At 40.5% G+C, this 23,056-nt stretch overlaps 1 protein-coding gene across 1 annotated transcript in view; it reads right to left on the bottom strand.

Moving 5' to 3' along the window:
• Positions 1–23,056, bottom strand: part of LOC126161936 (E3 SUMO-protein ligase RanBP2-like) — a 329,323-nt gene that overhangs the window by 244,158 nt on the left and 62,109 nt on the right. The window contains exons 5-6 of the mRNA XM_049918109.1: positions 3,960–4,108; positions 2,305–2,443 (exon numbers count right to left, since the gene is read on the bottom strand). Coding sequence (XP_049774066.1) covers positions 2,305–2,443; positions 3,960–4,108 — 288 coding nt within the window. The remainder of the gene's footprint in view (positions 1–2,304; positions 2,444–3,959; positions 4,109–23,056) is intronic.

The raw sequence follows: 23,056 nt of genomic DNA, 5'->3' as shown, positions 1-23,056 counted from the left end.
AACAAAAGTTTTATTTACACTGAGCACGTTTGGCTTTATTTTAAAGCACTTCAGTCAATCAAAAGGAAGTAGACAAAATACATTAAACAAAACTGTGGACTTACAAGAACATTAGGACTTGAATATAGTGTCTATCAGTGAAGTGCTCTTATCTATGTCAAATATAATTTTTGTGTATGGTACACACAAACATCATTTATCTGCTAAAACACTGATCTGCCAACACAAATGTTGAATATTGTGTTACCGCAGCACAAAACTACGAAAGGTGACTTGGCAATGGAGGAGACAAAATACTGTCCACTGAAGATGCTTCAAAAGAGAGAAACGCGTCTGGTCTAAATAAGTCGCTTATTTCAGTTGCAGAAGAGGAATATATTTCAGTACCATTGGTAAAACTGCGACTGTGGAACAAAAACAAGAAAGAGAACATGAGTACCATTGTGTATGTGCCATAACTTTCATTGATTGAAGTGCTTTAAAATAAAGCCAAACACGTCCAGTGCAAATAAAACTTTTATTACAGTCGCGAAAGATGGAATACTTCTCAATATTACATACGACGTATATGTGGTACTTAAATTAAATGAGATATTGTTATACAGTAAATTTTATATGAAATTTAGGTATCTTGTCCACATTTCATTCTCAACATTGTGGCAACTAAAATCGACCATACGGAAAGTATACGCTATGGACTTCTACCTCTGCAAGCTCTTCAAAATTTCGTGCAATGGTTTACTACATTTAATGCTGCATAATAACTGCGTTGAACATCAAAACAAAATTAAGTCATTTATGGGGGGAAGGTATCAGTCAAGAAGACATGTAAAAATCAAATTTTTGGGCCAAATAGTTTTTATGAAATCGAATGATAAGTTTGTCAAACCAGTGGGAACACCATGTGTCTGCACAGGCGAGCAGTGCCGTGATGACAAAATCGCGCACAGCGCGGAATGCGGGGAGCACGTGTCTGCAGCAGCGAAAGGGTTAATGAAGAGACAAAGCACTAGAAATTTCAAAAAATTAGATTCAAACGAATATAATTCACGAAGTAAGGCACTTCGATATGTTTTTAAATAATGAAAATATTAAGCATCGTACAAGGTTTGAACTCGTAACCTTTCGCATAGAAGCCCAACACCTTAACCACTACGCTAACGTAGCTCGTCTGACTACAGTCTGTCTTAATGACGCTAACACGTCACGCAAAATACTGACAAACACTGTTGGTATGACTATGAATTACTCACACTTCGTCGAAGTACAATAGGAAATAAACAATTACCGCTGTTCTTTATTGCGAAAAAGCGGTTCGTGAGATTGATACAAACACATTTCCTTGCTATCACCTGAATTAGGAGGCTTATTGCTTGTTTGGATTAATTAATTAATAGAATATGAAGCAATTGGTATAAAGAATGCTTTTTCCAAACTTTCTATAAAAGAAAGTCTGCTATCAAGACATTGCTTTTGTTCTATTACTTTATTTATGACTGAACGTTTCTAAAACTGAAGACACTCGTCCATGCTCTGCACTGCAGTCGAGATCTGGCAACGTCGTTCTCTGTTCATTGGCTGACTGTGTTTTGTGACGTCAAGATGCGCAGAACGAACCTAAACTCAGCGCACTTTAGTAGAGTCCAATCAACTACTTGTCAAGGGGGCAACAGATTACTAAGAAATTTTTGTTGGTGAATCACTCACAGGACTGAAGAGATTGTATGCTACTTGGTGTGAATTTTTTTCATATTTCTTGGATCATTGAGGTGTAGAAAGAAAGAACTTGGTTAAGTTTCAGTACAAGCTTGCTGTCTCTCTCTCTCTCTCTCTCTCTCTCTCTCTCTCTCTCTCTCTCTCTCTCTCTCTGTGTGTGTGTGTGTGTGTGTGTGTGTGTGTGTGTGTGTGTGTATGTGTGTGTGTGTGTGTGTGTGTGTGTGAGTGAGTGAGTGAGTGAGAGAGAGAGAGAGAGAGAGAGAGAGAGAGAATAAGCACTTCTGTCATCCCTGACATTTGGAAGCTGCTTTATCCATTTCGATAATTCCATCTTAAGATCCAACCATGTGAATTAGTTACTATGTAGGTTCTTTTATAGATAAAAACACAAGAAATTTAATATTATTTGTCAAAACTGTTTAGAATATGATAATCTTTACTGAGTTTGAAAGCACTTCGTGAAATGGTCCTCCACTGCTATTCAGCTGACACCTTCCATTTACCCCTGCCATTCACAGACAACAGATTTGAGTAATTTTAAAATTCTCACAAAAATATTTTTTTTTGTTTTTATATTAAAAAGTATACCTTCTTTGCTCTTTTCAGAAGCAGAGTGGCAAGATGGAGGCAGAGTTGACCACGCATGTGCCTTAAGAATTCATTATAGTAGTCCCGTTCACTGGGTGGAGGGGACTGCTGTGATGCCTTTGTTAGTAACTGGTCAAAACTGAAAACAAACAATTCAAACAATGGAATATCACTGTTCACAGTTCTATGTTGTTATAACAACATAGGAAACTCCTGGACAGAATAATACACACACTCATACACACACTATGCCCATGGCGAGACTGGCTTTATTATCAATTACTGAGAGCAGTTGCCGGTATAGATGGAGATGGAGTGAACAGAGACAGACGCATGAGGTAAGGAGAGGGTAATGGGATCATGTGAGACGTATCTTTTGACAGATGACTCAGCTGCATATGATTAAAGAAGTTCGCAGGTTAAAAACGACAGGAGGGGGGCGCAGGGGGGGGGGTTGCAGGGAAGGAGGGAGGAAAAGGTGTAAGTGAAAGGGAAAGACAGGGAGGTAAAAGAGAATGTGCGCGCGCACGCTCGAGTAGTGAAGCAGCTGTTGTCATTTGTGTTGTCGTGCGCAGCACTTTCTGCAACTGGATGGTCAAGTTTTCTGTTTGTCACAGTTTGGCAGTGGATATTTATGCGATTACAAAAATGATTATGCTCTATCTTCTGAACTCCTTTTGTCTTCTTGTACAGTCACTGAGTGATCTGTTGAAAGACCTACCTCACACTATCCCACTACTACTCCTCACCTTGTGCAGCCTTCCCTAACCCCATCCCACCTCATCCACCCAGGCAACTGCTCTGAGTATTCAGTATACATCATATGTAGTATTCTGGCACATTTAACATTTTAAAAATAAAATTTTCCATTGATTGAACATTATTAGCATTTTGTTTTATTTTGATTTCAATTAAAATACGTAATAATTTTTTTTTCTTTCAATTCTTCTCAGAGTCTATTTCAACTGCTGGTAAAACATGTGCTTTTAACACTAACACAATAGATGTAAGTAAACATCAGATTAATCTTTGGAAGTTTCTTTGAAACAACTTTTCATAAACATAATAGTTAACTTAAAATAAGGGAAAGGCAGCTGCTCACCTAAAGCAGATTGTGGAGAAAATAGCAGACACATTATCTTGAGTGCTAGCTCTTTTCCAGCTATAGTACACACATTCACAAACACAATCACTCACACAAACATGTCGTGGCCACAGAAGTGTACGTATGGAGTTGAGTGTGTGAATGTGTGAACTATTGCTGGAAAAAATGCTAGTGGTTGTAAGCTAGTGTGAATGGTGGTGTTAGTTATTAGTTACTATGCTCCACACATCAATCCACTGTAGGTGATTGGTTGCCTTTTCTGTATTTTACACAATTCTCCATTACGGAATTTGCATTATTGTTATAAATCAATTAACTCAGGATATAGCTTCTTTAAATTGAACTTTTACCAAATTTAGGGTGTTAGTGACCTGAATCCCAACACCAAGCTCTATAAGAAACAAAGTACAAACATCAGGAAGTAAGCAAGATTCAGTATTTCAGAACTTTTGCTATTGTATGGTCTGTTAACATACACCATAAACAAGATTGTATTCTCATAGGTACAGCACACTCCTAACTGCAGCCTAATATTAAGAAATTTAATTACCTGAAGAGAACTTGCACACAATCTGCAACAGTTTTGTGAAACATAGCATGGTTTTCACCTAAGCTTAAATATGCCTTTTTTTCTTGAACAGATGTATAATACAGGTAAAATTCCCATCCACAAATATCAGAGTATTTCTCTGCATATGCCTGTAAAGCAAAAATGAAACTGCTGTTAACTGAAGTAATGCAAAATTAATAAAATAAAATAATATAATATAAAAATTAAAAATAAATTTCAGTATATACAGCTATATCAGAAATTTTCAAGGTAACTTTTACTTCACTCTGCTCCAAACTGCAAGCTGAAAAACAATATAAATGTAGCAAAAAAACTTACACATACATACTTCTCATGAGGTGTGAACATCTTTGTTCCTTTGTTTACTGAAGCAGATTAGTCATGTCTCAATGATGTATTTCACAAGTTAGACTCAAATGTAAGTGGTTGTGGGTGGATGATTGGTGGAGTGAGGATTGGCACTCAGCAACAGTGGAAAAAGAGTAAATCCAGCAAAACACATGATAAAGGGTGGAGGCCAAAACAGCATAGTGTGAGAAGTGGCAAGCACCTGGGAAGAATGGAAAATGGACAAAGAAATCTGTTTACTGGATTACAACAGATAGGAAAAGACTGAGGAAATGCCATGATGAAAGATAACTGAATAACAGAAAATGTACAGAATAAAACGTATGTGCATGGAACTTGAGACTGTGAAACACAGCAAAATCTCTAGAGAACCTTCACTGAGCACACGGTGTAATTTTCTTGACCATCCCTTGCTAACTCTGGACACACTGCATCTACAATATTACTCTGCAAATCACAATTACGTGCCTGTTACAGGATTCATCCAACGACATTCAGGATTTTCTCTATCACTCCACTCCTGGATATCATGTGGGAAAAATGAACATATAAATCTTTCCATGCTAGCCCCAATTTATTTTATTATGATGCTCATTCGTCACTATGTAGGTGGGCGACAACAAAATATTTTTGCGCACTCCGAGGAGAAAGTTGCTGATTAAATTTAATGAGATAATCCTATTGCAACAAAATATGCCTGTTTTAACGAGTGCCACCCCAACTTGTGAACCATGACCGTGACACCCTCTCCCCTATTTTGCAATTACACAAAACGAGCTGCACTTTTTTGAGCTTTTTCAACGTCTTCCATTAATCCTATCTGATGCATATCTCACACTGTACAACAATACTCCAGAAAAGGGTGAAAATGCATAGTGTACGTTGTCTCTTTAGTAGACCTGTTGGATTTTTTTAAAGTGTTCTGCCAATAAAACACATTCCTTTGTTTGCTTTCCCCACAATGTCATCTACGAGATCATTCTAATTTATTTGTATTTCTAATTGATAAGTTTTAGTTGAATTTATAGCCTTTAGAATTGTGTGAATTGTGTAATAGAACTTTAGCGGATTCCTTGTAATACTCATGTGGATGAGTTCACACTTTTCATTCTTTAGTGTCAACTGCCACTTTTCACACCACACAGATATCTTCCTAAATCATTTTGCAATTTGTTTTGATCATCTGATGACTTTATAAGATGATAAGTGTCAGCATGCTCCACCATAAAAGGTAACAGGGCTGCCCAGATCGTCTCCTTAACTGTTTATATATATCAGGAACAGCAAAGTGCCTATAACACTTCCTTGGTGAACACCAGGCATTACTTCTGTTTTACTCTACAACTTTCTGTCAATTATTATGAACTGTTATCTTGCCAACAGGAAATCAGAAATCCAGTCACAGAACTGAGATGATAGTCCATAAGCACGCAATTTTTGACTAGAAGTAACTTGGAAGGAATGGCGTCAAAGGCTGTCTGGAAACCAAACTATGAAATCAACTTCACATCCCCCTTCAATATCACTAATTACTTCGTGAGAATAAAGAGTTAGATGTGTTTCACAAGAAAATATTTTCTAAATCCGTGTTGACTATTTGTCAATAAATCTGTTTCTTCAAGGTAATTCATAATGCTTGAATACAGTAAATGTTCCAAAATCATACTGTAAATAAACATTAGCACTATGGGCCTGTAATTCAGCACATTACTTTTATTTCCATTCTTATGTATTGGTGTGACTGTGCAACTTTCCAGTTTTTGGGTATGGACCTTTCTACAAGTGAGCTATTGTATATGACTGCTAAGTGTGGAGCTACTGTTATCAGCAACTCTGAAAGGAACCTGACTGGTATACAATCTGAACCAGAGGTTTTGCTTATATTAAAGTAATTTAAGCTGCTCTGCTACACCAAGGATACCTACTTAAGTTGCTCATGTTAGCAGTTGTTCTTGATTCGAATTCTGGAATATTTATTTTGTCTTCTCCTGTAGAGAAATTTCGGAAAACCATGTTTAGTAACAATGCCTTAATGGCAACGTCATCAGTAACATCATCATTTTTACTGTGCAGTGAAGTTATTGTGTTTTGCCACTGGTGTACTTTATATACAATGAGCAACACATTGTTTTTTTCTGTCAGATTTTGAGACAGAATTTCACTGTGTAAACTATTAAAAGCATCTCACATTGAAGTTTGCTTTGAAGCTTATGTTAAGCTTTGCCAATCTGGGAGGGGGGTTGTGTGCTTTTAAATTTAGCATGCGCTTTTTGTTGCTTCTGCAATATTGTTCCCAACTGTTTTGTGCACCATGGGCAGGGGGAGAGGAGGAGGGCCATCAGTATGCCCTCTCATTAATTTATTTGGTATAAACCTCTCAATTTCCATTGATACTATTTCTGTGAGTTCAAACCACATCCGGTCCACGATTACATCCCAGATTGGAAGAAGTGAAGATCGTCTCTTAGGAAAGCGCAAAGCGGGATGTTACAATATTTAGTCTAGCTACAACAACCTTGTGGTCACTAATCCATCTATACGTCAGGATGTTATCTATCTGCTTAGGATTATTTGTCACAAAGAGGTCCAGTATGTTTCTGCAGCCATTTACGCTCTGAGTGAGCTCCTGACCTAACTGTACAAAACAATTTTCTGAGAAAGCATTCAGTAAGATTATAGACGAAATTTTATGCCTACCATTGGTTGTAAACACGTCTTTTCAGCACCATATCAAGTGTATACTGTAATCCCCACCAATTATAATTGTACGAGTGGGGTCACCTACATATCCCCAATCACTACTGGAGTCTTAAGCTACCCTCCCAAAGCCAGTGAAAATCTCTTTAGGTCCAAAGAGAGAGAAATCATTAATACTGACATAAGCCACCGTCTGCAGTTGGCTGCATCCTGTGCTCTTCCTTGGCCTTCATGGCAGTCATATCCCTAATGGTCCCCATTACATGCCTAACATTGTAACTCCCAAGTAATTCTGGAAAAAAAGAAGAAGTGGATGTGATAGTGTAGGCCAGGGGCGGGCAGGAATCCTGCACGTGTGCGGTGCACTTGCACGCGTGCAGTTAACAGGTGTTCCGCGTGCACACAGGGGCAAGCTGCCCACCCGCTTGTCTCCCCTCCCCACCATACCTTCTTTCCTCTCTTTCCCATGCAATTCGTTTTGGTTCCTAGCTTGCTTTATTGAATGAAGGAATAAGATTAGTAGGAGTGCTTGAAAGATATCGTGGTTTGAAAGAGTACCTATTACCTACAATACATTTTATTTAATTATCACAGGTGGAGTGGAACAAAATTTCTACATACAGACAAACGCAAACAGTTACTTAAACTTTCATCACTGATGTTTCCTCTTAACCGACACTTACTAATTCAGCAAATGATTTTCCAGCTCTCGCTATATTAAGCGTAATCTTATAACTTGCACGTACCGCTGGGCTATTATTGTTGTCGTCCTGAAAAATTGAAAACAGTGCTCCATAAAATGTTAAATCAGTTAGATGAGCGACATGACGAAAGGACGTCGCAGATCTCTCATGACCACAGCAACTACGACAGATTCATCTAGTATCGTCGGATCGCTCTTCTTAAGCTCAGTCAATTTCCCCATCCGCTCAGAATCCGACAATAAATTGTACTCGTCCTTGTGAAATTTGTTATAATGGCCTTCAATACTAAACTTCCGCTGACCAGCGAGAATACTGCCACATATTAAACATTTTGAATTTTCACGTTTTTGCACAAAGAAAAAAATGATTCTCACATTACTTTTTAAAAGATAGCAAATCTCCACTTCTCCGTTTCCTTGCTTCACTCTGCATTTTCCGGTTATTGAAATACAACGTTCACTATGTAGTGGTCGCTACGCATCGACGTCCGCAGCTTAGCCTGGTACTACACTGCTGCAACCTGCCGGCTGTCACCACTGCCCCATTCGACGAGTGCACGCGAGCAGCACACGTGCAGCGCTGTGCGCTCGTGAGCCGTGTGCAACGTTTGCCCGCCCCTGGTGTAGGCATTTGTGATACTAAGTGCTCAGGTGATGTCAGCAGCTGGTTCATAGTGGCACTATGATTTACATCTACTATTTTACATATTTGTACTGGCCAGACTATAAAAAACACAATACTGAGGAAAATTCAGAAATGAGGAAAATGTTAAAACCCCCAAAAACGCAAGCAAAAACACATGTAATTGGCATATATTATTAAAAATTGCAATTCTCTCCAATAGTTTGTATCAGATCTGTTGACATAAAGGAAATGAAATGTACACTACAATGTTTATACAACCATTTGCGGTAGTGAATTTCATCAGTTCTTCAAAAATCACATGTGTAACAGCAGTAAAAACTCGGCAAAAAACTTGAATTGGTATCTGGGTACAATGAATTTGGGCTATTTTGCAACAAGCTACAACCACAAATTATACGTTCAAAACACGCGTTTTTGAGAGATTATCCTTTGTGCCCACCAAGAGAAAAGCAAAAATTGATGAACATGTTGAATTAAACCAAAATCATCAAAGCAGCTAAGTAGTTAAACCGTAAGCGTAAATGCAGACATCCACAGAACAACAAACTGTCACCAATGCTGTTTTTGTTTAAGCTTTCCTTACGAGCTGCACTTCATATGCCCACCACCATTAAAGTGTTATTTTAGACTCGGTGAGAGAAAGAGTCATGAAAAAATGAGTTTACTTCCCCAATTGATGTTACAAGCTTATTAAAAGTTGGCTCAGTGAATTTCTGTACACTGCGTGACACGTAAATTTGAAGGACAGCTTGGGTGCTATAGTTCCGCTTTGTGCCCTCTATCACTGCTATCAGTCTTTACGATCTACAGTGTGTGGTATGAGTATGAACAAAGAATATACATGAGTAGTGTATGTAGTTGTTGCAACTGTATCGTATCAGATTTGAACAAGGTCTTTAAAATGTTTTATCACATAACCCTTGTTCTATTTCCATGTGACATCTCTGTTCATAGCACATCATCTGCATGAAAATTATATTTCAAGCACTTCACAAAAAGCTTTTACCCATACCTGCGCACTCCCGTCATTGAAGGGCCACTCACCCTCCCCACGCACCCGGTAGGTGAGCTCATTTTACACATGTTAGTGTAGTGTGGTGGCTGTGCAGGCTATTTAAGTGACTTAACAAGTCGCCAGTCAATAACAATTTACTACATCTACATCTACATCCACATCCATACTCTGCAACCCACCTGACGGTGTGTGGCGGAGGGTACCTTGAGTACCCGTGGAAAGAAGGATTGTCGGTATGCCTCTGTGTGGGCTCTAACCTCTCTGATTTTATCCTCATGGTCTCTCCGCGAGATACATGTAGAAGAGAGCAATATACTGCTTGACTCCTCGGTGAAGGTATGTTCTCGAAACTTCAACAAAAGCCCGTACCGAGCTACTGAGCGTCTCTCCTGCAGAGTCTTCCACTGGAGTTTATCTATCATCTCCGTAACGCTTTCGCGATTACTTAATGATCCTGTAATGAAGCGCGCTGCTCTCTGTTGGATCTTCTCTATCTCTTCTATCAACCCTATCTGGTACGGATCCCACACTGCTGAGCAGTATTCAAGCAGTGGGCAAACAAGTGTACTGTAACCTACTTCCTTTGTTTTCAGATTGCATTTCCTTAGGATTCCTCCAATGAATCTCAGTTTGGCATCTGCTTTACTGACGATCAACTTTATATGATCATTCTATTTTAAATCACTCCTAAAGCGTACTCCCAGATAATTTATGGAATTAACTGAATACTGTAGCTAAATTATATGGGATCTTTCTTTCTACGTATTCGCAGCACCTTACACTTGTCTACATTGAGATTCAATTGCCATTCCCTGCACCATCCGTCATACCGCTGCAGATCCTCCTCCATTTCAGTACAACTTTCCATTGTTACAACCTCTCGATATATCACAGCATCATCCGCAAAAAGCCTCAGTGAGCTTCTGATGTCATCCACAAGGTCATTTATGTATATTGTGAATAGCAACAGTCCTACGACACTCCCCTGCGGCACACCTGAAATCACTCTTACTTCGGAAGACTTCTCTCCATTGCGAATGACATGCTGCGTTCTGTTATCTAGGAACTCTTCAATCCAATCACACAATTGATCTGATAGTCCATATGCTCTGACTGTGTTCATTAAATGACTGTGGGGAACTGTACCAAATGTCTTGCGGAGGTCAAGAAACACGGCATCTAACTGGGAACCCGTGTCTATGGCCCTCTGAGTCTCGTGGACGAATAGCGCGAGCTGGGTTTCACGCGATCCTCTTTTTCGAAACCCATGCTGATTCCTACAGAGCAGATTTTTAGTTTCCAGAAAAGTCATTATACTCTAAAATAATACATTTTCCAAAATTCTACAACTGATCGAAATTATAGAGATATAGGTCTATAGTTCTGCACATCTGTTCGACATCCCTTCTTGAAAACAGGGATGACCTGTGCCCTTTTCCAATCCTTTGGAACACTACGCTCTTCTAGAGACCTACGGTACACTGCTGCAACAAGGGGGGAAAGTTCCTTCGCGTACTCTGTGTAAAATGGAAGTGGTATCTCATCAGATCCAGCGGCCTTTCCTCTTTTGAACAATTTTAATTGTTTCTCTATCCCTCTGTCGTCTATTTCGGTATCTACCATCTTGTCATCTGTGCGACAATCTAGAGAAGGAACTACAGTGCAGTCTTCCTCTGTGAAACAGCTTTGGAAAGAGACATTTAGTATTTCGGCCTTCAGTCTGTCATCCTCTGTTTCAGTACCATTTTGCTCACAGAGTGTCTGGACATTTTGTTTTGATCCACCTACCGCTTTGACATACCGTATTTACTCGAATCTAAGCCGCACCTGAAAAATGAGACTCTAAATCAAGGAAAAAAAATTTTCCCGAATCTAAGCCGCACCTGAAATTTGAGACTCGAAATTCAAGGGAGAGAAAAGTTTTAGGCCGCACCTCCAAATCTAAACAAAATTGGTCCATTGCAATATGAGACACAATTTAGGTCGAATGAATGACGATACAGCTGCAGTAGTTTGATTCGAATCGTAAGCTTAGCAGTTAAGCCTTACCAGGTAGCCATTGTTATGCATCAGGCCCGTATTTATACGGGTACCCTTCCTTTTTCATGTGCTTCGTCTGGTTTGAATCGATTGCTTATTTTTCTTTGATCGGATAAGTGCTGTTCTCTTTGTTATAGGTGTTTACGTCACTCTAAGCTGAAAAGGAATTATTGTACTGTGTCATGCATTGTTTGTCGCATTCTGATAATGTGTGTTTACGACCTGTCGCCACTCGCGGCATGGCTTCTTTTGTGCGTGCTACCGCCGCGTACAATAAAAAAAAGAGAGGAATTGTCTCATTAGTGAAACAATGGCAAGAGACTGCTATTTGTTGTTACTTACACTGCTGCTTTCTTTGATAATGATCAACAAGAACCAAATAATAGACTGCGTATGATAGAAGATGTTCTGCACGAGAGTTTAGCTAAAATTTTTCGCCGTTTGAAAATCTTTGCAGACGCCTCTTTTGTACATTGCATTTTCCACAATTGCCGTGCTTCATTTCTGACTGTATCACTATGCAGCATGAGAATAATACAAATACAAACATGACATGATATGTACATTCTTCCGCGTTTGTTGTTGCCTCACTAGTTTCGTAGTTTATTAGGCAGACAGGATTTGAATGAGATAGCAGCAAACACGAAAGAATACAAGGCAAAATGTTCATATTTGTATTATTCTTATGGTGAAGAAAATACTGCATGTGATTCTCAATTCATGAAAGTTCCTATTAGCAACCACCTCTTCTCACAGGTAGGAAAAAATTCAGAATGAAGAGTTGGCCATATTGACAAACATCCCAAACAGTCTCGCCAGTCGGATTTTCGTAGTACATTGGAATGCTGCTACATTCGAAGATGAACAATACGGAATTTGTATTTACTTCGTTGGATAATGTATGAAAATGCAGTGGTCAAAACTCGGGGCAGAGAAAAAAGCCTGTCTTCCACCTTTTTTTTAAATTGATTTACTGACTCAAAGGTTTTGGCGCCAGTATTTATCTTTTTGCCTGCAAAGCACGCCTGTGTAGCGCTACATATATTCGACGGCAGAAGTTAGTTGTGGCAGCACCTACCAACATTTTTCAGAACTTCCACTTAATTTGCACTCGATTCTAAGCCGCAGGCGGTTTTTTGGATTACAAAAACCGGAAAAAAAGTGCGGCTTAGATTCGAGTAAACACGGTAAGACCAAAATTTCTTAGGATTTTCTGCCACGTCAGTACATAGAACTTTACTTTCGAATTCATTGAACGCCTCTCGCATGGCCCTCCTCACATTACATTTCGCTTCACGTAATTTTTGTTTGTTTGCAAGGCGTTGGCTATGTTTATGTTTGCTGTGAAGTTCCCTTTGCTTCCGCAGCAGTTTTCTAACTCTGTTGTACCACGGTGGCTCTTTTCCATCACTTACGATCTTGCTTGGCACATACTCATCTAATGCATATTGTACCATGGTTTTGAACTTTGTCCACTGATCCTCAACACTATCTGTACTTAAAACTTTTGTGTTGAGCCGTCAGGTACCCTGAAATCTGAGTTTTGTCACTTTTGCTAAACAAAAAAAATCTGCCTACCTTTTTTAATATTTCTGTTTACAGCTGAAATCATCGATGCAGTAACCGCTTTATGATCGCTGATTCCCTGTTCTGCGTTAACTGTTTCAAATAGTTTGGGTCTGTTTGTCACCAGGTGGTCTAATACGTTATCGCCACGAGTCGGTTCTCTGTTTAACTGCTCAAGGTAGTTTTCAGATAAAGCACTTTAAAAAATTTCACTGGATTCTTTGTCCCTGCCACCCATTACGAACGTCTGAGTCTCCCAGTCTATATCCGGCAAATTAAAATCTCCACCCTGAACTATAACACGGTGGGGAAATCTACTCTTAATATTTTCCAAATTATCCTTCAGTTGCTCAGTCACAACAGCTGCTGAGCCGGGGGCCTACAGAGGCATCCAATTACCATGTCTGAGCCTGCTTTAACAGTGACCTTCACCCAAATTATTTCACATTTCGGATCTCCATCTATTTCCTTCGATACTATTGCACTTCTTATTGCTATAAACACGCCTCCCCCTTCACTGTCCAGCCTGTCTCTGCGGTATACATTCCAATCTGAGTTTAGAATTTCATCACTGTTTACATCTGGTTTCAGCCAACTTTCTGTCCCCAGTACTATGTGGGCATTGTGACCGTTTATTAATGAGTGCAGTTATGGGATCTTTCTATAGACCCACCTGCAGTTTACTATTAGCACATTAATATTGTTATTCCCTGTTGCATTTTGCCTACTCCTACCTTGCCGCATCTCAGGAGGCATCTTGTCGGGCCTAGGGAGGGTATTCTCTAACGTAAAAACTCACATGTGCATTCCACACGTACTCTGCTACCGTTGTAGCCGCTTCCTGCGTTTCAGGGGGACCCAACATTTCTCCACCCAATAGTGGAGGTCGAGAAATGGGCGATGCTTCCTCGATTATGACCGAGCATGTTCTTCAAGACTCAGTGCTTGAACTTAAAAAGGTTGTCGATAGATATTGTGGCTGAATACAGAACATCAAAAATACATGCAAAGAGATGAGGCTGAGATAAGTGGCACAAGAAAAAATGGTGGCTGGGCACCTTCGTCACATACTGGCTCGGTCCGGAACACATCGCGTCAACTGTCTTGTTTTTCCATTAGCGCTTCAACCAAGTGGTAGTTGTATCATAATTGCGTGATGAAGCTAAATGTTGCAAGATTTGTTGGCAACACCGATCGCGTATTAGGTCAGTATTTCTTCTCTCATGTTTCCCCTCTCCATAGCAGCCTAAAATATTCCCTTAACTCCACCGTCACCTGTCGTGCAAACCATCTGCCTTTTGTGCCACTTTTAACTCATTTGAATAAGAACTTAAAATCGAGGTAAACCTTACTCGGTAGAAATGTAAAATCGAGAAGTTTTAGCATTGATCTTATGGACTTTTCACAGGGGCTATGAATTTATGGCGCAGAGTCACGAAAAATGTAAAATTGAAGTTCCACTGTACATCTACATTCTGCAAACCACCATGAGATGCATGGTAGAGAGTGTTTCCCATAATAACAGTTATTAGGATTTCTTCCTGTTCCATTCATGTGTGGATCAGGGCAAAAATTACTGACTGAATGTCTCTGCTCAAGAAGGAATTATTTTAATCTTATCCTCATGATCCCTACATGAGTGAAATGTAGGAAGTTGTGTATTCCTAGAGTCATCATTTAAAGTGATTTGTACGCTATCTCACTTGCAGACTGATTGTGTTTCCCCAGTATTATACCAATAAACCAAAGACTACCAACTGCTGTACCCACGACTGCAACTATGTGATCATTCATACCCCTATGAAGTGTTATACCCAGGTATTTGTACAAGTTACTGTGTTTTTTGTTTTGTGAAGTGCACAATTTTATATTTCTCAACATTTAAAGCAAGTTGCCAATCCCTGCAACACTTTGAATACTTGTACAGCTACTTTCAGTCAGTACTTCATTACAGATAATTGCATCCTCTACAAAAAGTTTGATTTTACTATTAATATTGTCTTTTAATATCATTAATATACAATATGAACAGCAATGGTCCCAACACACTTGTATGGGCCACTTCTGAAGTAACTTCTACATTCAAGATAACATGCTGCATGCTCCCCAACACAAGGTACTCAATAGTCACAAATTTCACTTGATATCCTGTACGATCATACTTTTGGTAGTAAGTATAGGTGTGGTACCGAGTCAAATGCTTTCCTGAAATCAAGAAATACAGGATCTACCTGACTGCCTTGATCCAAAGTTTTCAGTATGTTATGCGAGAGAAGTGCAATTTGGGTTCACATGTAGGATGCTGCCTGGCACTGAGGTCATTCTTTTTCAAGATACCTAATTTTGTTTGAGCTCAGAGTATGTTCCAAGATTCTACAACAAATCTATGTCGAGGATATTGGAATGCAGTTTTATGGATCACTTCTTGTCGTAGACTGGTGTGATCTGAGCCTTTTTCCAAGAACTGGGCATAGTTTTTTTGTTTGAGGGATCTACGATACATTGTAGTTAGAAGAGGGCTAACTCAGCCACAAATTTGGTATAGATTTGTTGGTGGAGGAAATATGTTCTTGAAGCAGCTATATATTTTATCTCCAAAGGTTCAACTACGGACAGCATTTGCCAACTCCTGCTTCCCACAAATGCTAAGATTCTTGAGCACAGAATTCTTGATATAGAATAAGTGACATCTGACAAACCAATGTATCCTAAACCATAAAGCAATTTAGAGAGCGAAACTTAGTTCCAAGTTATTTTTCTGTGATGTATTTGATGATAATATAACTGGACAGATTAAACATATAGTCACCAAGTGGCAGCAGGAGAACACACACGTCTAAAGATCAAGGAAATCTTAAGCTTTCCGAGCCAGTGACTCTTTCTGATTGAAGGGTTGAAGGGAAAGGAAGAGGGATGAAGGAGGGGGACTAGCGATGTTTAGGAAATGGGAAGAGTTTGGAAAAGTCACCCAGTACCTTGAGTCATTGGAGACTTACCAGATGAAAAGAGAATCAAATGAAGGCGCCACTCGCCATGGAAACCAACCTAACGGACCATAATCCACCACCTTAGAACTGATCCCAACATTATAATCCTAACTGCCAACAAACTCTCCACCTCTGTTTCTTTAACAATACAGATCACAGGATGGAGAGCCTCCATCAGCTATCGAATTCATCCATCTATAAACCATGCCACAGCGACCCCATTCCAAAAAACCAGCAAGATTTCCAGTGCCTCCACAGATCCTTGGGTCCATCCCAGAACCTCTCCGCTGAGTGGACCTCTCCCCTCATCCCTGCACTCCTATCGTCTACGTGCTTCCTCATATCCATAAACCCAAGTCACAATGATCAACTATAGCCTCTCCCATAATTGGTTCTCCTTTGAAGGCAACATCTACAAACAAATTCATTGTACAGCAATGGGCACTCACATGGCCCCATGTTACACTGATCTATTCATCCCACCAAGCCACCTTCCTTGATGTGGAGCTCCACTGCAAGTATGGATACACCAGTACCTCCATTCATATTATACCTACCGACCACCAGCAGTACCTCCACTTCAACAGCTACTGTCATCTTATACCATGAAGTCCCACACAGCCCAGCCACCTGTGGTCACTGCGTATGCAGTGACAAGCAGTCCTCCGCCGAATAGAACTAGGGTCTTACTGACGCCTTTACAGACCAAAATTATCAACCCAACCTTATACAGAAACAAATCTCCCATTCTTTGTCTCTGCAGTCACCTACCACCTCCCCCCCCCCTCTCCCTCCCTCCATGAAGCATATTCTAGCTGCTATCCTTCCCACCCCTCTCACACAAGACCTATCCCATACACTGTCCCAACACCATCTACTTCAGTCTCCTCACAGGCATCTCTCATCCCCCAAAGGCAAAGCTGCTTGTGGAAGCAGTCCTGCAATCAACAAATCAAGCTGCAAACCCTGTGCTGCTTTCTGCATGGGCACGGCAATTAAGAAGCTGTATGTTTGCATGAATGGTCACCGATAAATTGTGGACAAAAGGCAGCTGGATATCCAGTGGCTGAACATGCCGTGCAACACAATGTCTTCACTCCAACAACTGATTCACAGCCTGCACCATTAGGATCCCACCTACAAACACCAGTTTTTCTGAAATGCAAAGTAGGGAATTCTCCCTGCAATATATCCCACATTCCCGTAAGCCCCCTTGGTCTCAGCGTTTGCTAGTACCGGTCCTCCACTTACCTATCCCACTCTCGCTTCCACTCCAGCACAACACATACTTCCACTCCACCAATGCACCCAGTAGTCCTTTTCCCCTTCAATATATTTTTCTTCCTGCCCCCCCCCCCCTTTCCCCCAAACTGCATCTCCAGCCCTATCTCATCTCCACCCCCACACCGCCTCTTCACCAACCCACCAGCTCGCTGCTCCCACCACTTGCAGCTATAATTCAGTCTGGCTGCAGCGGCCAGAGACAGTGGCCATATGTGTGCGAGTTACGCTTATGTGAACTTGGGTGCTTTTTACTTCGGAAGCACTTTTGGCAAAAAGCTAAAGCATATAATAGTTTTTTTTTTTTGTTTTTTATTGTGCCTGTCTGTGATTCTACGTTTCTTCTACATTTACTTAAACTGTGACTTGCACTATTTAAAACTGTATTTGGAAGTAATGCTAACAGAGGTTTACAACTGACATACCACCACCACCACCACCACCACCACACCTATTACAGTAGCAACTTAACAGTGCCATATATAGAGTATGTGTAAAAACTATCACTTACTATCTTGTCACTACACAATTCAGAATTTGAAGTTATGAACACCGAAGGAACAGATATTTGTTATGTTTTGAGCAGATTCATAAGTGGATTAAATGGGGTATTGTAAACAATGAAAAGTTCTGTTCGTAATCTAATTCTGCAGTTGTATTCAGAACAACTGTTATTAAGTATTGCACTGTAATTATTCTGCTTCATCTCAAGTCAGATCGAAATCAGGAGAAGCGTTCCATGTTCAGGACAGATTCCATCCATAACTTGATGGCAATATGAATTTCAACAATATTGTTTAATTTGTTGGTCATTTTAATGGAAATCAAATTTCTAAGATACCTTAAAACACAACTTACAGTAATGTTTGAATTATTTACTACGTAGTTTGCAATATATGAGGTATGATCAAAAAATTCCAGAACTTTGTACACAATATTTTTCTGTGCTTACCTATTACTTATTGTACATGGTCTCCTTTGAAATACTCTCCTCCACAATTGATACACTGCTTCCAATGCAGTTTCCACTGCCGGAAGGAGTCTTGGTACGTCTCTTGCTGGATCGCGCTAAGTGTCATCTGCGCATTTGATCTTGTCTATCGTTGCAAATTTTCATCCTTTCAATGGTTTTCAACTTCGGAAATAAAAGTCTGCAGGGTCCAGATCTGGAGGATGAGGCAGCACAGTGATTTGGTTTCCTGTGCAATAGTCACGCACCAATGGGATAAATGTGCAGGTGAATTATCGCATTATTGTGATGCAAGAGCCATGAATTGTCTCACATTTCAGGCCATTTCCTGCTCACATTTTCTCCCAGGCATCATGACAAGTGCCGATAATGTCATCGAGTAACAGTTTGTTTCTGTGGTACAATACTTCAGAGTCAAAGAAAACTATCAGCATGGCTTTCACATTTGACCTGACCTGATGAGCTTTTTGGCCATGGAGAACTTTTCCTGACCTACTGTGAAGACTGAACCTTGGTCTCAGCATCTTCATCACTGACCCACGTCTCATCACCAGTTACGATTCTCTTTAGGAACATCTAATTCTCATTTGGGCGATCCAAAAGCTCTACACAGATTGCGAGAGGAAGGTCTTTCTGGTGTTGACTCATGAGCCGTGGGGCGAACTTTGCATCCACATGATGCATTTCAAGATGCTGTGTCAGGACTTCATGACATGATCGAACTGAAAGGTTATGTTCTTTTACAATCTCTCTCACAGTCAGTCTTCAGTTGACATTACTGACAGATCATCATCAGTAGAGATTGAAAGGTGTCCTGAATGAAGGTCACCTCTACTTCCGTCCTGCCACTTTTAAACCGTGTTAACCATTCCTAACATTGAGTACAGCTTAAGCACTCATCACTGTAGACTTCCTGCACCATCTGGTCTCTCTCTTTATTGGTTTTCTTGAGTTGCACGCAAAATTTAATGCTGACATTCCTCCTCTAACTGTGCCATCTGAAAATTCCCAAACTGTGCAACACAATGGTCTCCTTAATACAGCACTGAATAATGCCTAACAGACTTACAGCAATGAAACTTCCAACAGTTACACATTAAACACAGGCGTGTGCACAGATGACAAATGGATTTCCCTCTAAACACACATTGGCACAAAATTACAAATGTTCCGAAATTTTTTGAACAGACCATGTATTTATGTCAACTGAGTTATTTGAAAAAAAAAAAAAAAAAAAAAATGTCATGCTGCTGCACAAAGTATGTAATAGGTATATTAACAATAACAATGACCTCTAATGTTTCAAAAGTACTGCAATGCCATATATTCTTTTGCTCTTTCCAACTGGTGATGCATTATGTATACAGGTGCGAACATTAATTTATGACTTATTCATTAGTCATTTTCTCAATGGGCTTCGTTTTAATATATTTGAAATTGTTCTAATTATGAAATAAAATCAATGTTGGTAAGGCTTTACAGTGAGGTGAAAAGTCATACGGTACCTCATAATATCGTGCCACACCTCCTTTTGCCAGGCACAGTGCAGAAACTTTATGTGGCATGCACACACCATCAAAAGTTCCCTGCAGAAAGACTGGACCGTGCTGCCTCGCAGAAAGACTGGGCCATGCTGCCTCTATAGCGGTCCATAATTGTGAATGTGTTGCCAATGTACAATTTTGAGCATGCAATAACCTCTCAATTATGTCTCATAAATATTTGATGTGATTCATGTTTGCCAATCCGGGAGGCCAAATCATTTGTCTGAATTGTCCAGAATGTTCTTCAAACCAATTGTGAACAATTCTGGCCTGCTGACATGGCTCATTCCCAGCCATAAAAATTCTGTCTTAGTTTAGGAACATGAAGTCCACGAAGGGCTTCAAATGGTCTCCGCAAATGGTTTACAAGTAGCCACACATAACCATTTCCATTCAATGATCAGTTCAGTTGGACCAGAGGACTTTGTCGATTCCATGTAAACACAACAAACATTACAGAGCCACCACCATCTTGCAACATACCTTTTTCTTAACTTAGGTCTACGGCTTCATGTGGTCTGTGCCACACTGATGCTACCATCAGCTATTACCAACTGAAATCAGAACCTGTCTGATTGCCAGTGGTGAGGGGTAATGCCTGAAATTTTTGGTACCCTCCACACAATGTCGACACTGTAGATGTCGAAACATTGAATTCCCCACAATTTCTGAAACTGAATGTCCCATGCATCTAGCTCCAATTACCATTCAGCATTCAAAGTCTGTTAATTACCAATGTGCAGCCGTAATTACTTCAGTAACTTATTAATATTAATCACTGAGTACAAGTGAGAGCTCCAACAACCAACAATCCACTATCCTTTTATAACTTGTGTAGGCTATACTACATCATCTGTACACGTGCGTATCACCATCCCATGGCTCATCACCTCCGTGTGTATCTACGATGTTCAATTCCAGAATTTAGAATCTGACAAGAACTTATCTTAAGAAAAGTAACACTGATACACAAATATTGAAAAATCACTGCAAGAATATATATATATATATATATATATATATATATATATATATATATATATATATAATAGAGGGAAACATTCCACGTGGGAAAAATATATTTAAAAAGAAAGATGATGAGACTTACCAAACAAAAGCGCTGGCAGGTCGATAGACACACAAACAAACACAAACATACACACAAAATCTAGCTTTCGCAACCTTCCTTCTCCTTCCCTCTTTCCTGACGAGGCAACCGTTGGTTGCGAAAGCTAGATTTTGTGTGTATGTTTGTGTTTGTTTGTGTGTCTATCGACCTGCCAGCGCTTTTGTTTGGTAAGTCTCATCATCTTTCTTTTTAAATATATATATATATATAAAGATGATGAGACTTACCAAACAAAAGCGCTGGCAGGTCGATAGACACACAGACAAACACAAACATACACACAAAATCTAGCTTTCGCAACCAATGGTTGCCTCGTCAGGAAAGAGGGAAGGAGAGGGAAAGACAAAAGGATTTGGGTTTTAGGGAGAGGGTTGAAAATGTCTGCTTGTGTCTGTGTATATGGGGATGGATGTGTGTGTGTGTGCGAGTGTATACCTGTCCTTTTTTCCTTCCTTTTTTCCCCCTAAGGTAAGTCTTTCCGCTCCCGAGATTGGGATGACTCCTTACCCTCTCCCTTAAAACCCAAATCCTTTTGTCTTTCCCTCTCCTTCCCTCTTTCCTGACGAGGCAACCATTGGTTGCGAAAGCTAGATTTTGTGTGTATGTTTGTGTTTGTCTGTGTGTCTATCGACCTGCCAGCGCTTTTGTTTGGTAAGTCTCATCATCTTTCTTTTTAAATATATTTTTCCCACGTGGAACGTTTCCCTCTATTATAGTCATATATATATATATATATATATATATATATATATAAAGAAAGATGATGAGACTTACCAAACAAAAGCGCTGGCAGGTCGATAGACACACAAACAAACACAAACATACACACAAAACTCTAGCTTTTGCAACCAACGGTTGCCTCGTCAGGAAAGAGGGAAGGAGAGGGAAAGACAAAAGGATTTGGGTTTTAAGGGAGAGGGTGAGGAGTCATTCCAATCCCGGGAGCGTAAAGACTTACCTTAGGGGGAAAAAAGGACAGGTATACACTCGCACACACACATATATCCATCCACACATATACAGGCACAAGCAGACATTTGTAAAGGCAAAGAGTTTGGGCAGGGATGTCAGTCGAGGCGGAAGTACAGAGGCAAAGATGTTGTTGAAAGACGGGTGAGGTATGAGCGGCGGCAAATTGAAATTAGAAATTAGCGGAGATTGAGGCCTGGCGGATAGCGAGAAGAGAGGATATGCTGAAGGGCAAGTTCTCATCTCCGGAGTTCTGACAGGTTGGTGTTAGTGGGAAGTATCCAAATAACCCGGACGGTGTAACACTGTGCCAAGATGTGCTGGCCGTGCGCCAAGGCATGTTTAGCCACAGGGTGATCCTCATTACCAACAAACACTGTCTGCCTGTGTCCATTCATGCGAATGGACAGTTTGTTGCTGGTCATTCCCACATCACGTGGGTGCTTTCACACGTGGCTCTGCCTTTGATCGTGTACACCTTCTGGGTTACAGGACTGGAGTAGGTGGTGGTGGGAGGGTGCATGGGACAGGTTTTACACCGGGGGGCGGTTACAAGGGTAGGAGCCAGAGGGTAGGGAAGGTGGTTTGGGGATTTCATAGGGATGAACTAAGAGGTTACGAAGGTTAGGTGGACGGCGGAAAGACACTCTTGGTGGAGTGGGGAGGATTTCATAAAGGATGGATCTCATTTCAGGGCAGGATTTGAGGAAGTCATATCCCTGCTGGAGAGCCACATTCAGAATCTGATCCAGTCCCGGAAAGTATCCTGTCACAAGTGGGGCACTTTTGGGGTTCTTCTGTGGAAGGTTCCGGGTTTGAGGAGATGAGAAAGTGGCTCTGGTTATTTGCTTCTGTACCAGGTCAGGAGGGTAGTTACGGGATGCAAAAGCTGTTTTCAGGTTGTTGGTGTAATGGTTCAAGGATTCTGGACTGGAGCAGATTCGTTTGCCACGAAGACCTAGGCTGTAGGGAAGGGACCGTTTGATATGGAATGGGTGGCAGCTGTCATAATGGAGGTACTGTTGCTTGTTGGTGGGTTTGATGTGGACGGACGTGTGAAGCTGAAGCTGGCCATTGGACAGGTGGAGGTCAACATCAAGGAAAGTGGCATGGGATTTGGAGTAGGACCAGGTGAATCTGATGGAACCAAAGGAGTTGAGGTTGGAGAGGAAATTCTGGAG

Source organism: Schistocerca cancellata, chromosome 2 (genome assembly GCF_023864275.1).
Source record: "Schistocerca cancellata isolate TAMUIC-IGC-003103 chromosome 2, iqSchCanc2.1, whole genome shotgun sequence".
In the NCBI taxonomy this organism is placed as follows: Eukaryota; Metazoa; Arthropoda; class Insecta; order Orthoptera; family Acrididae; genus Schistocerca; species Schistocerca cancellata.
This window is presented reverse-complemented; position numbering and strand designations above follow the sequence as displayed.